Consider the following 13,240-nt stretch of genomic DNA (forward strand, 5'->3'; position numbering starts at 1 on the left):
CACACCTGAAGGCAGACCTAAGTAGTGAAAGTAAGTGTGAAGGATTATCCCCCATATTGGCCATTGCTCTCTGAAGATGACAGTGACCACTGTAATGGACTACAACTGGTTACACACAAGTCTTCAATGGCTCAATTTGGGCTAGAGGAGTTTAACAACTTTTTAACAAGGCCTAGAAAACTGAGTTCAATCATCTCTAGAACTTCGAGTTCAACCTTTTAGAAATTCATATACTGCTACTTTCCAAAAACTTCTTTATTTTGACAGTTTTTATTAATAGCAAAGGCATGCCACTAACTCAGCATCTGCAATGTAGCCATGAACAACTTTTTGAAATAGCTTCAGGAAAAAAACCCAGGTTGAATCTGTGCCACTAACACTGATTACTTACCAACAGTTTTGCCCTTTCTGCAGCAGTTGCTACAGCATGTAAAGTGTCCAAAGGTACAAACATGCTTTGACAAATACAGGCTGAAATGCTCATGGAGGAGAACATAGCAAGCTAGAAGAGCTAGCCATCGATTTCCAGCAGAAATTGCTGAGTTACTTACTGTACACTGTGCTTATGTGTCCACTCAACAAGTAATGTAATTCAATGGACCATAAAAGATGTAGCTGCATGACAGACCTAGAAGGCCATTTTGGTTACTTTGATCATCATAAACAGTGACCATAAACTTCAGTGTTTCTGCAGATAAGCGCGTATCTATGCTGATCTCAAAATGACCTGTAACCATCACTCAGAGCTACTTATCAGCAAACTTGCAGGCAAAGCATGACCAATTTACAGAATAAAACATGAATAATCCTGAAACATGCAATTAAATATGTCTTCCCTCCAAGACACAATCTTCAGTGACAGCCTGCCACGTTAAAGTTAATGGAAAAGTTTAACCAATTTCAACAAGTCAAGGATTTTATACCCTGTATCCTCTCAGTGTGAGACACACAAACAAGAGATAGAGTATGGAGAGGCAAAGCTCTTCTGAAGCTGCAAACATCTGCAGTAATGCTTTCTTAACCTACAGACTTTAGGTCATCTATGACTGATGCAGCCTTTCCATGGTAAAGAGAGTTACACAGAGCCACAACTGCCCTGCCAGGGGAGCTGAATAAAACTTTCCCTCAGGGACATATATGTGAATCGTATCCTCTCTCCATGTCCTCAGTGACTGAGGGCCTATTTCGCTTGGTCAGATCTTAGAGGGTGCATTTTTTTTCTGGGAAATTCTGGAGCTAAGTAACATTCTAGTTAGTTTGTTATACTTTTTTCTCTATATTTCATAGTAGAAGCCTGTCAATCTCATTACTTGCATTGCGGCAATTTGTGCCACACTTCTATACTAGCCCTCTCTGCATGGCTCTTCCTCCATGTGACCTACACAGGTCACACAACTGCTCCTCAGAACAGACACACAATCCTTCATGCATCCACTCTGCAAGCAAACCTCTCAAGCATGTAAGGCTATGGGTACTCTGAAAAACACCACAGGCTTACTGAGCACACAAGTTTTCTGATGGCTGAGATCAGCATGAGAAATGACTAACATCCATGCACATCCTTGTCATTCAGGATTAACCATTTCACTGTGCTCATTCCAGACCTTCCCTCCAAGCCTCACTACAGTGTCAAGAGAGAAACTTCAGTTGCAGTGACTGCCCTCCCCATCTCTCAAGCATTTATGAATTAGCTAGAAGGTTAAAGGTATGAAGAAAAATACTATTTTTTCACTTGGGGGTGCATATTCCAGCTGAGGAAAGAGAAGCATTTCGCATGCGCTGAGTTTAGGTGTGCAGATTTGTGCAAGGTACAGGAAGTATTGCTAGTTCTGCCTCTGTTTGTTAAATGGCAAATTGAGATTCAAGGAACTGTGCAAGATCACTCTCTGCATCTACACCACATTCACGAAGAATATGTCTTATTTCTCAGCCCTCCTTATTCAGGAGATCTATTTTGCTTTTCTTTTCATTGGCATAACCCAAGGGCTGGATACTAGCTGCTGCTCTCAAGTTGCCCTGCTCTACCAGTATAGGGTACTTTAGGGGAGGGGGACGTGCTGCCACAGTTCTCAAAGTTAATCATTTAACATTCTAAAACCTGCATGTTTGTCCTATATCTTAGAACTAGGGTTGAAGTGTCTAATGATCAGTCTGCACTTACGGTTTCACAGCACTCTTACTTGCAGCTATGTGGTCATTTAAAGCAACAGTTCAACATTAGATGTGAATCTTTCCTATGGTTTTATGTCAGATTCACTGAAAATTAGAAGTAACACTTTATAAACAAACTTCAAAGGGGAGGAAATGAGTCTCATCACACTATAATATGCTACAAGACTCCCTCTTCAATTTCATTTTAAAATAGCTCTCATCTATTTCTTCCCCTCAGCTTACAAAGTTGAGATCTAAATTAACCTCAACTCTGTGTGAAATCCCTGCTGACAGATGTAACATGAGGTGTGTGTAGAACCTCACTGCAGGAACGTGCTTGGTTTTTTCCCCATATTTCCCAAATTATTTCATTTATAAACAGGTCTTAAAAAAAAAAAGTCAGAGCCAATAAAAAAGTCTAATTTAAAGAATATGTTGAAGAAACCAAATTACATTCACATCACCTTGACAGTGTGTGCATTTCTTGGTTATATTAGCTATAAAATCTTCCTAAGAATGCAATATGATATTTTGTAAAACATTTCTTTATGTCATTGATGAACACTAGCGGAGATTAATAATTCTTAATCCTGAATTCATTATTTGTAAATAAATCTATTTCTATAGATGCAAGTGAAACTGCACCTAAGTTAGTATATGGAAATTAAGTAGGGATGGCTTCCAGGCAGATCACACCAGACTAGGAGATTAAGCCAACAATCTATATATCCCAGTAAAACACATTTGTGACCTAGGGCACAACTAGTTATAATGTTTATAAAGAAATACTGATACAGCTAAACTCTATCTAGTTAAGCAGTCACTCCCACACATATGTAAAATTGGACAAGCAGCAATACACATTCACCCTTTCAATCACTGCTGTCCTAGATTTAGCAGAAGGCATTGATTAAACTGTCATCTCTGGATCATACAAAATCAGACAATGAATTATTAACTGTCTTTGCTATAAGCATGTCTTCCTTAACAAATCTTGGAATGATTAAAAAAAGCATTACATGGAGACTGGCTTGCTTGCTGGCTTCATCAGGTGAAGGAGTGTTTTGGGTTTTTTTATTTATTCAGGACTACAGCTTCCTGAATATGATAAAACTCCTGTATCTTTGTGCTAAGGATACAACCCTAATTTGCAAGTGCATGCCACAAAGAAGTAACTAAACAATTCAAACTTTACTGTAAGATCTACTGCAAATCTACTAAAATCTACTTAAAACTCATCTTCTTATGGAGAAAATTCCCTCTGTTAGCTTAATCCAACTCTTTTACATACTACTCCAAAAAGACAGAGAGAGAAGTGGACACATGATTACCTACTCTGGCTTCACATTCAAACACAGTATAAGATTAATGACACACACCAGATTCCTGAAAGTCACTTTCATGGTTTTATATGATAGACTGTTTGCTTTAAAGTGTTTACGAACTGCATGCCTGTTTGGTTTACACTCTAAAGGCCAGTGTCCTCAGCAAAACCATTTATCTGAACTTTCAGTTTTCTAAATGCAGTTCTTGTTAAGTTTGTATAGTCAAGGCTGTCGCGTATAAGCCACTGAAGTAACATTGATAGCATTAAATCTTTTTGTATGTGCACCATTACCACACCATGACTGCCTTTGGAATGAAATCAAACTGGAGTTGAGCTAAATACTACATTGTAGTGAAGAGCAGATGTGGCATTTAACTTACTGGAGAGGAATGGATAGTCAGTGCCTATAGATCCACTGGTCAAAGCTCTTTTGGCTGCCTAGACCACACCTCAGGTAAATCCACACATGGTAACCACATTTCATGTCAGTCACATGTTTCTGCCCCATTCTATGCAGGCACTCACCATATCTAAGTCAATTCTTCAACTTGGTCCCACACTTTGTAAAGTGCTGCTCCTCATAACTTAACCATAGCAGAGCAGACTGTCAACAAATTTGCACATGATCAAAATTAAGACTTGGAAGCAATTTTTCTCTTTTTATTCTCTGCTTAGGACTTGAAAGGTACTCTATTTAAGACACATGTCATTCCTGATTCAACTAGTTCACAATCTTATGAAATGATTCATGCCTCACCAAGCCCTAATTTGCTTCTTTTGTGTTAACCAAAATTCTTTCAATATTCTAGACCCCAATCATTTGTAACACCACTACAATTCTGGGTATGTTCAGAATCAGTATTTATGACATGCTGAGGACATCTAGGCTGCAGCAAAAATCATGCAGAACACATTGTAAAATGCTGACAGAAATTAAGATTATTTTTTTAAAGTGTCTTGAAAAGCCTTAAGATGCCTTTGAAATAGTGGTCAAACAGGTTTGTCTTAGTAAGGAAAGACAAAAGTTACTGTATATACACATATCAAATCATATACAGAAAGAGAATTCTAATTCTACAAAGCAGCTCTTCACTACAAAAGTAGCAAACATGAACAAATTTGTATAAAAAGCAGTGTATTTTTAAATGATTATGCTGATCAGATACATATTGTATTTTGCACTGTATGGAGAACAAACGACATAAATGCACACCAAGGATCTGCCAAAAAACAGCTCAGAAGAGGTTTTTCTGTATTATTTGAAACTGCTTCTAGGCTTTCATCAAACTTTCTGCAAAATAATAGGATTAAAAAAATAAACCTTTATTTTAATTATATCAAAACCAAATATTTACATTTTGAACTTGCTTTTATATTTAAGTGAACTCTATGCCCTTCAACTTTTCTGAGGCTTTTTTTTCAAGTATTGTTTACTCTTCTTAGTCCAGGAACAACAAAAAAATCTTGTATCAAATTCTAACCAATTCTGTTCAAAGAGTGCTACACTACTGCAGGATTTGCTCTTTCCCTTCTTTCTGCTTACAAAGTCCCTCTTGTAATCCCTGACTGCCCAGTATATATTAATTACACTGACATAAAGCAGGAAAATCCTCTCCCCTCATTTCCCAGAAACACATAATTACAAGGACAGACAAAGCAACTTCACTATGGCCATACAGGAAGTAAGAAGAGAGAGAGAGAGAGAGAGAGAGAGAGAGAGAGAGAGAGAGAGAGAGAGAGAGAGAGAGACAGAGAGAGACAGAGACAGAGACAGAGACAGAGAGACAGAGAGAGAGACAGAGAGAGAGACAGAGAGAGAGACAGAGAGAGAGACAGAGACAGAGACAGAGAGAGACAGAGAGAGAGAGAGACAGAGAGAGAGAGAGACAGAGAGAGAGAGAGACAGAGAGAGAGAGAGACAGAGAGACAGAGAGAGAGACAGAGAGAGAGAGAGACAGAGACAGAGAGAGACAGAGACAGAGAGAGACAGAGACAGAGAGAGACAGAGACAGAGAGAGACAGAGACAGAGACAGAGAGAGAGAGAGAGACAGAGAGAGAGAGAGAGAGACGGAGAGAGAGAGAGACGGAGAGAGAGAGAGACGGAGAGAGAGAGAGACGGAGAGAGAGAGGGAGAGAGAGAGGGAGACGGAGAGAGAGAGGGAGACGGAGAGAGAGAGGGAGACGGAGAGAGAGAGGGAGACGGAGAGGGAGAGGGAGACGGAGAGGGAGAGGGAGACGGAGAGGGAGAGGGAGACGGAGAGGGAGAGGGAGACGGAGAGAGAGAGGGAGACGGAGAGAGAGAGGGAGACGGAGAGGGAGAGGGAGACGGAGAGGGAGACGGAGAGGGAGAGGGAGACGGAGAGGGAGACGGAGAGGGAGACGGAGAGGGAGAGGGAGACGGAGAGGGAGAGGGAGACGGAGAGGGAGACGGAGAGGGAGACGGAGAGAGAGAGGGAGACGGAGAGAGAGAGGGAGACGGAGAGAGAGAGGGAGACGGAGAGAGAGAGGGAGACGGAGAGAGAGAGGGAGACGGAGAGAGAGGGAGACGGAGAGAGAGGGAGACGGAGAGAGGGAGACGGAGAGAGAGAGACGGAGAGACGGAGAGAGAGAGACGGAGAGAGAGAGACGGAGAGAGACGGAGAGACAGAGACGGAGAGACAGAGACGGAGAGACAGAGACGGAGACTGTGTGAAATGGAGATTGAGAGAGAGACTGAGACTCATTCTGGTAGCCAGGAGGGCCAATCATGTCCTGAGGTGCATCAGGCAAAGCACTGCCAGCCAGTAAAGGGAGGGGATCGTCCCACTCTGCTCTGCACTGGGGCGGCCTCACCTTGAATATTGGGTGCAGTTTTGGGCAACACAATATAAGATAGATATTAAGCTATTGGAGAGTGTCCAAAGGAGGACAATGAAGACGGTGAAGGGCCTTGAGGGGAAGCCATATTAGGAGTGGCTGAGGTCACTTGGTCTGTTCAGCCAGGAGAAAAGGGGACTGAGGGAAGACCTCATCACAGTTACAACTTCCTCGTGAAGTGGACGGGCAAGCACTGAACTCTTGTCTGTGGTGAACAGTGACATAACCCAAGGCAATGGCCTGAAATTGTCAGGGGACGTTTAGGCTAGATATTAGTAAAAGGTCCTTCACCCAGAGGGTGGTTGGGCACTGGAACAGGTTCCCCCAGGGAAGTGGTCACAGCACCAAGCCTGACAGAGTTCAAGAAGTGTCTGTATGATACTCTCAGGCACATAGTGTGACTCTTGGGGATGGTCCTGTGCAAGGCTAAGGACTGGACTTAATGTCCAGTGCCTTCCAACTTATCACATACTGTGATTCTGAATGTCTTATATCTCAGCAAGTCTTTTAACTGCAAATCCCACACAAAGTTTAAACACATGAAAAAAGTAAGAAGGTCTGTAAAAGATCATTCAATAGACTAAATACTGAATTAATTTGAAAAAAGCAGAATAGGCAGTGTATAACTTGACATGAACTCTTACCTAGAACATCTTTTGGGTGTTCAGGGACGAGAACTTTCCATTTGGATTCCTCTGGATCACTGAAGTCAATGTTGATTAACTGGTAATTTGGAGAATGGCGGTTTGTCTTGAAAGTGAACACTGTTCCTTCATTGGTGACATACTCATACTCAGCTTCAAAATTATCTATCAGTTTCACCCATTGAAGAATTCCTAAAAGATCAAACATAGAATTCTTCACCTCCTGAAATAAAACATTTTAACATGTGAAGGCAAGGCCTTCCTGACAATTGCTGTAGGCTCTTTCTTGAACAATGCCCCTGACCAAAAGCAGCAAAACTATGGAAAGACCAAAATGCTTACTAAGCAATAAGAAATTTCAGAGAATTCTCCAGATTGATAGGCTGCAGTGGAAAAATTCCAGTTCACTGATATGTTAGCATAACTGGTTTTGAGGAATTTCTAGCAAAATACATGCACAATACAGACGGAATTATGGCTGGTGTTTCACCTGCTTTCCTAAGGAGCTGCTGGAAAGCTCAGATTATTTGCTCCAGAAGTGCTTCTATCACATACTGCTGTGAAGCCAATGTCATCAAGCACACCAGGTTCTTGTCAATGGAGCTCACAAGTCTCCGCTTTACAGACTTCTTAGAATGAAGAGTTGCAGCTGAGTCAAAAGACTACACTCAATTTTATTTTAAATGGCTTTTTTAAAATTACTATATAATTATAAAGAAATGCTGCTGGATTGTTTTTTAATTTCTGAAAAAAAATCCTTTGAATTAAAAGTTTTCCATTCTCCTTAAAAGCCCAGAACTTCCCACAGAATAGAAATTATGCTATTTGAATGAGTACAATAAACTTCAACATGAGTAATTTCACTTTCAACTCAAGAAACAAAATTCCTGAAATGTTGTTCTGCAGAAGCTTGCCACCACCTAAGGACAACTACAGTTAGCTAAAATGTTAACATCCAGGTTTTTCAAGAATGAAATTCAATTCTCCCTATCAACCCTCTAGAATATCACAGGAAGAGAAGTGGACTTCTCTCAAACATGAATTGGCTCAGTTTCAGACTATGATACAGAGAAAGTAGTATTGACTCAACCTGGAATTGGGATTTTAAGACTCCACTACATTTTATTCACAGTTTACTGTTCTGCAATAGGTCAAAGCTAGTTGAAAGAAAAAGCAGCAAGGTTAGATATGTAATATACTTGGTATCCCCACAAAACAACCTATCATCCAAACTTGCTATTGTATCATAGATCAGCTGTGCTGAAAAATCAAAACCCTTATTGATATATGAAATCTTAAATTGATCAGCTCTTGTTATGTATTTGTATCTTAAAATAATATTTGATGCACACTCTGCCTCCTTCCTAAAACTAAAGGTTGGGTCTTTGCTTTTAAGTATAAACAAATAAACTGTTCATAAATCTGTTTATGAAACACTATAATGCAATGTTTCCATCAATAAAAAAAGCATTTCAGCTTATTTTATAATATTAAAAGCTAAGCAGAATCATTAATGAAAGTAGATCATATCTGAGCTGTAATTACTGTAAGTTTAAAAACAGAAAAGAAAATTGAGGAAGCAGTGAGATGACTAAGGTAATTTTAAACCCATTAGATGTAATAACAGAGTATAGCCAGGCCTGGTACATTCATAAAGCTCATATCTTTTAATTGCCATTTTCGTTTAAGGAAAACTTCCCTATCTCTTCATGCATAGTGATAGATTAGCCAATTGCTGCTGTAATACAAACTTGGTATCCTCTCTCTGAGTGAATACGTTGCCTGTTAAACCTTGATTTTTGCTGAGGTCCAAAGTTTTGCCTTTCTCAAGAGATTCCATCTTGAAGAAAAATCCTGCTAAGTCACTCCAGCTGCTGTGAGTTCTACAGACAAAACCTGCTTTGATGACCAGTAAAACAAAGAAAATGCAGCCTACAGTGAACACTGACAAACACCAGTGAAACTTTTAATCCACAAACATTTCAGTAAATAAAAACATTAACTGCAGCATAACACCATAACAATGTTGGAACATTTGCATTTTAGTATCTGACAGAATAAACCATTCTAGTAAAGAACAAGACTTTAGAAAAAGGAATCACTAGACTGTTGAAAAAAACCACTTTTTAATCATAAATCTGCACAGCAATTGTAGTCTCCGTAAGTGCAAGAGGACTTGGATTCCATGAAGAAAAAGGACAATAATGTGATATTAGGGATTTACACTGCTTCCTTGCTACTCATTCATCCACTCCCAAATGAACAGCTAGCAAAAAAGCAAGAGGGTTGATGTTCTACAGGGGTACACTTAGTTGTTACTGCACAAAAGCAAAAGCATTCATCCTATTAAAGTGGATGTTATACAGTCCTTAGAAGACAAATACTGCAGATGAATTACCTCAGTGAGTGTCTCACTGAAGTGGTTAAATAAGGCCATACCTAATCTAAGATCAGAGGCAATAATGAGGCAGCTACAGGCAGCTGAAAGAGACAATTGCATCAGGTACATCATTACTGTACAGAGTACGTGCTGCAGTTTTCCAGTGAGAGGAAGAAACCCTCTGCAATGACACAGATATCAGATGTAAGAGGATGCTACTTTATGGTTGGTTGCAGATGACCTAGTTGTGGCCATGACTGAAAGGGATGCTCTAGCATTGCCTTAGATTCTCCTGCTTAGCTCTTTCCTTTGAGCGAGGAATAACAACCTGGTGACAAACACAGCCAGTTCACTGGTCACTAATATGACTGAAAACTGATGGGGATACTTACATCACTTATCTCCAGGTCATTCCAGTGGCAGCAGAAGGAAGGGGCAGGCCCACACAGCTTACTAGAGTGGCACTCTCCCCCTGTCAAGCACTCTGGCCTTGCCTCTCCAGAAGAAAAAGAACAGTATGTCTCTAAGTTATGACTTCAAAAAGTACTGAAAAAACAAAGTGAAGGACGAGCACTTAGCTCGTATTTTATTAAAGGAAAGGAGGGGAGGGAGGAGTTGAAGAACTGGATCTTGATAAGACATTTACAGATATAACCAGCAGCCCTGTTGAGAACATGAATCTTTGAGAAGAATCACTGAGAAGTGGATTTGTAGTTCAGGACATCCTTAACACCTGAACCACTTCAGCTTAATCCACAAAAGGATATGATGAAACAGATTTATTATATATAGGAGAAGCATGACAGTTTACTGTATACTGGTGGTATACCTTAATCCTTTCCCCTGCCAGTCCTTACATTAAAACACATTTCTGAAAAGATACAGATGGTTTTGCCTATATATCTTATACCAGCTAGTTATCCATCATCAAATAATTGCAGTAGAAGAACTGCAGGTAGAAGACAATAAAGCCACACCACACAACAGAAAATCATAATCTTATAGAACTAGCCTTTCTGCAAAGGATAAAAGAAACAACCAGTGAGCAGACAGGATTTTTAAATAAAGTTTTTGGATCCACAGAAGATCAAAAGGGAAATTGTATCAGAAACCATCACAGAATAAACCCTCAGTCTTGTACTAGCCTCTCAACAAAGTAAAACATTCACTGTTGTGCTGAGAGCTCTGTGTGCAGAAGCAGGTCTGTAACTGAATGATGACAACGACAGGAGAATGAAAAGCTAACATGAACAAACTGATAACAGCACGAATGATCACAGTCTGTTACCAATGAAAGACAGAAAGGACAGAGCAGCTGAGAGTCACTGATCGTCAGTTCACAAAACGTTCTCAATACTTACTTTCGTATTTCACATTTCATGGAAAGGCCAAACAATTGATTCATGGCAAATAACCTCTAACTGTGTCTGCTGGAGAGACAGGGCCTAGTAATCAACTAGTGGTAGGGTTCTCTGATATTGTGAAAAAAGTTTTCAAAAGGAAAACACTGGCATTCGGCTTTTTTCATGTACTCAAGCAGTCAAAGATACAAATGTTCATCTCCATAAATTTGTATTACATTCTGACTTAGTTATATTTTTGCAAGACAGTTTTTCTGGAAAGGGGGCAGTCTGAGAACTCTCAGAAAATGAACCAACAGGTTTGGCTCATAACAACAACGAGTCAGGCTTTCTAATCAAGTGAGTCATACCACATTTCATTATGGAACCTGCACATGTGGTTATGGAACCCGCATTAATCAGGTAAACTGCTACTAAGGAAAGATCCTGATTTTTCGACTTCTAGATTTTCATAAAATCATAGAATGATTTGGGTTGGAAGGGATATTAAAGGCCATCTAGTTTAAACCCTCCTGCTGTGGACAGGGGCATCTTTACCTAGACCAAGTTCCTCAAAGCCCCATCCAACTCTGACTTAGGATGGGGCATCCACAATCTCCCCAGACAACTTCTACAGTATTTCACCGCTCTCAAAGTAAAGAATTTCTTCCTAATATCTGATCTAGACCTGCCCTCGTTCAGTTTAAGGCCATTTCCTCTTTTCCCATCACACACGACCTCTTTAGCTATCTTGCAGGCCCCCTTTAGGTACTGGAAGGCTGCAATTAGGTCATCCTGGAGACTTCTCTCCCCCCAGACTGAACAGCCCCTGCTCTCACTCCAGTTGTGTGTCATACAAACATGTTTCCATGATGGCAACTATGTCACAATTTTCCTGCTGCACAATGGCTTCCAGCTTCTCCTGTTTTTTGCCCATCCTGCATGCATTGATGTAGATGTACTTCAGCCTGGCTACTGATCCCACCTTCCTTTTGCAGGGAGAAGCCCTAATTCCTACGTGACCATTCTCAGGCACTTCCATGGTTTCTAACACCTCTTGAGTCTTAGCTGCCACTTAGGTCTCCATCTCCTACCTCCACAGAGATGGCATACCAAAGGACCTTGCTAACAAAATAGTTAAACTCTACAATTTAGAATTCTGTCAGACAACATTCAGCTACTGCACGTGACATGGCCACAGTTCACTACAAGTACTTACAGATTGTATTCTCATTATTATTCTCATCACATCAGAGAGCAGCCTGTATATACCATTGATACTGCTGGATATTTAGATGCAACAAAGAATCCAGTATTACACTGCTGTTCCAGAGTATGTCAGAACAATTTGAGTTTGCTTCAGTTAGTTACAGTACACAGCTTGCAGTGGTGTGCAACAATTTCCTATGTGAAATGAGAGCAGAGCAGAACAGATCATGGCTAAACATTGATCCATTGTGTCCATCTCTGCCTCAGTTCCTCTACACTGAAAGCTTCAGTGCATACGAGATTTTTATTTCACCTGCAAACATCAAGCTCCTGCACTGATATTAATATTTTGTTCTATTTCCCTTATCTGCAGTGGCATCAACTGAGCATCTTCACTTTATTCGCACCTTTCAAATGCCTAAGATTTTTCTTCACAAATGTTCTGAGTCAGCTATCCCATTTTATGACATTACTCCTTCTGAGACCTCTGACTTTGCTCCACCAGCAGCTTTCTTGAAAAAGTGAACAAAAAAAAAGAATAAAACCCCACAAAACGCAAGTGATCTGAGTGTGAAACATAAAAGATTGACACATCATGCTTTTGTGCAAATAACTGGCTATTCTTCCCTGTATTTAGTTTTCTTTATTTGGTATCTAGTGAAGAATTAGTTAGTGTAATGATTAACTAATTCAGTAACATACCACACAGTTGGGGCACAAAACCTAAGTATTTTAAAGGAAAAACACAGTTCTATTTCTTATATTTCCAACGTGAAAAACTTTCTTAACCTCCAAATTACTGCTCTTATTACTGTGGATACTAAAGAAAGCTGAATTTCTTTTTAAAAATAATATGAAAACTTTTATCCCTACTATATAACTTCATATTTGTCACCAGAGAAGAGACCTACAAGGACAGTAACTATGAGATCTTTAGGACAACAGCAGTTTGTATGTGCTGGTTTTGGCTGGAGCTGGGGGTGTACAAAATATTGGGAGGGGACACAGCCAGGACAGCTGACACCAACTGATCAAAGGAATATATGGCTTGATGCTCAGCATATAAAGCTGGGGGAAGACAAAGGAAGTGGGGACAATTGGAGTGATGGCATTTGCCTTTCCAAGTCACTGTTAACCGTGATGGAGTCCCGTTTTCCTGGGGATGGCTAAACATCTGCCTGCCCATGGGAAGTGGTGAATGAATTCCTTCTACTTTGCTTGTGCATGCAGATTTTGCTTTACCCGTTAAACTGTCTTTATCTCAACCCATGAGTTTTCTCACTTTTACCCTCCCAATTCTCTCCCCCATGCCATGGAGGGAAGAAAGAGTGC

At 40.2% G+C, this 13,240-nt stretch overlaps 1 protein-coding gene across 1 annotated transcript in view; it reads right to left on the bottom strand.

Moving 5' to 3' along the window:
- PREP (prolyl endopeptidase) overlaps nt 1-13,240 on the bottom strand; it is a 95,912-nt gene that overhangs the window by 45,281 nt on the left and 37,391 nt on the right. The window contains exon 8 of the mRNA XM_071548826.1: nt 6,980-7,171. Within this exon, the coding sequence (XP_071404927.1) occupies nt 6,980-7,171 (192 nt within the window). The remainder of the gene's footprint in view (nt 1-6,979; nt 7,172-13,240) is intronic.

The sequence above is a fragment of the Pithys albifrons genome, chromosome 2 (genome assembly GCF_047495875.1).
Source record: "Pithys albifrons albifrons isolate INPA30051 chromosome 2, PitAlb_v1, whole genome shotgun sequence".
Lineage (NCBI taxonomy): Eukaryota > Metazoa > Chordata > Aves > Passeriformes > Thamnophilidae > Pithys > Pithys albifrons.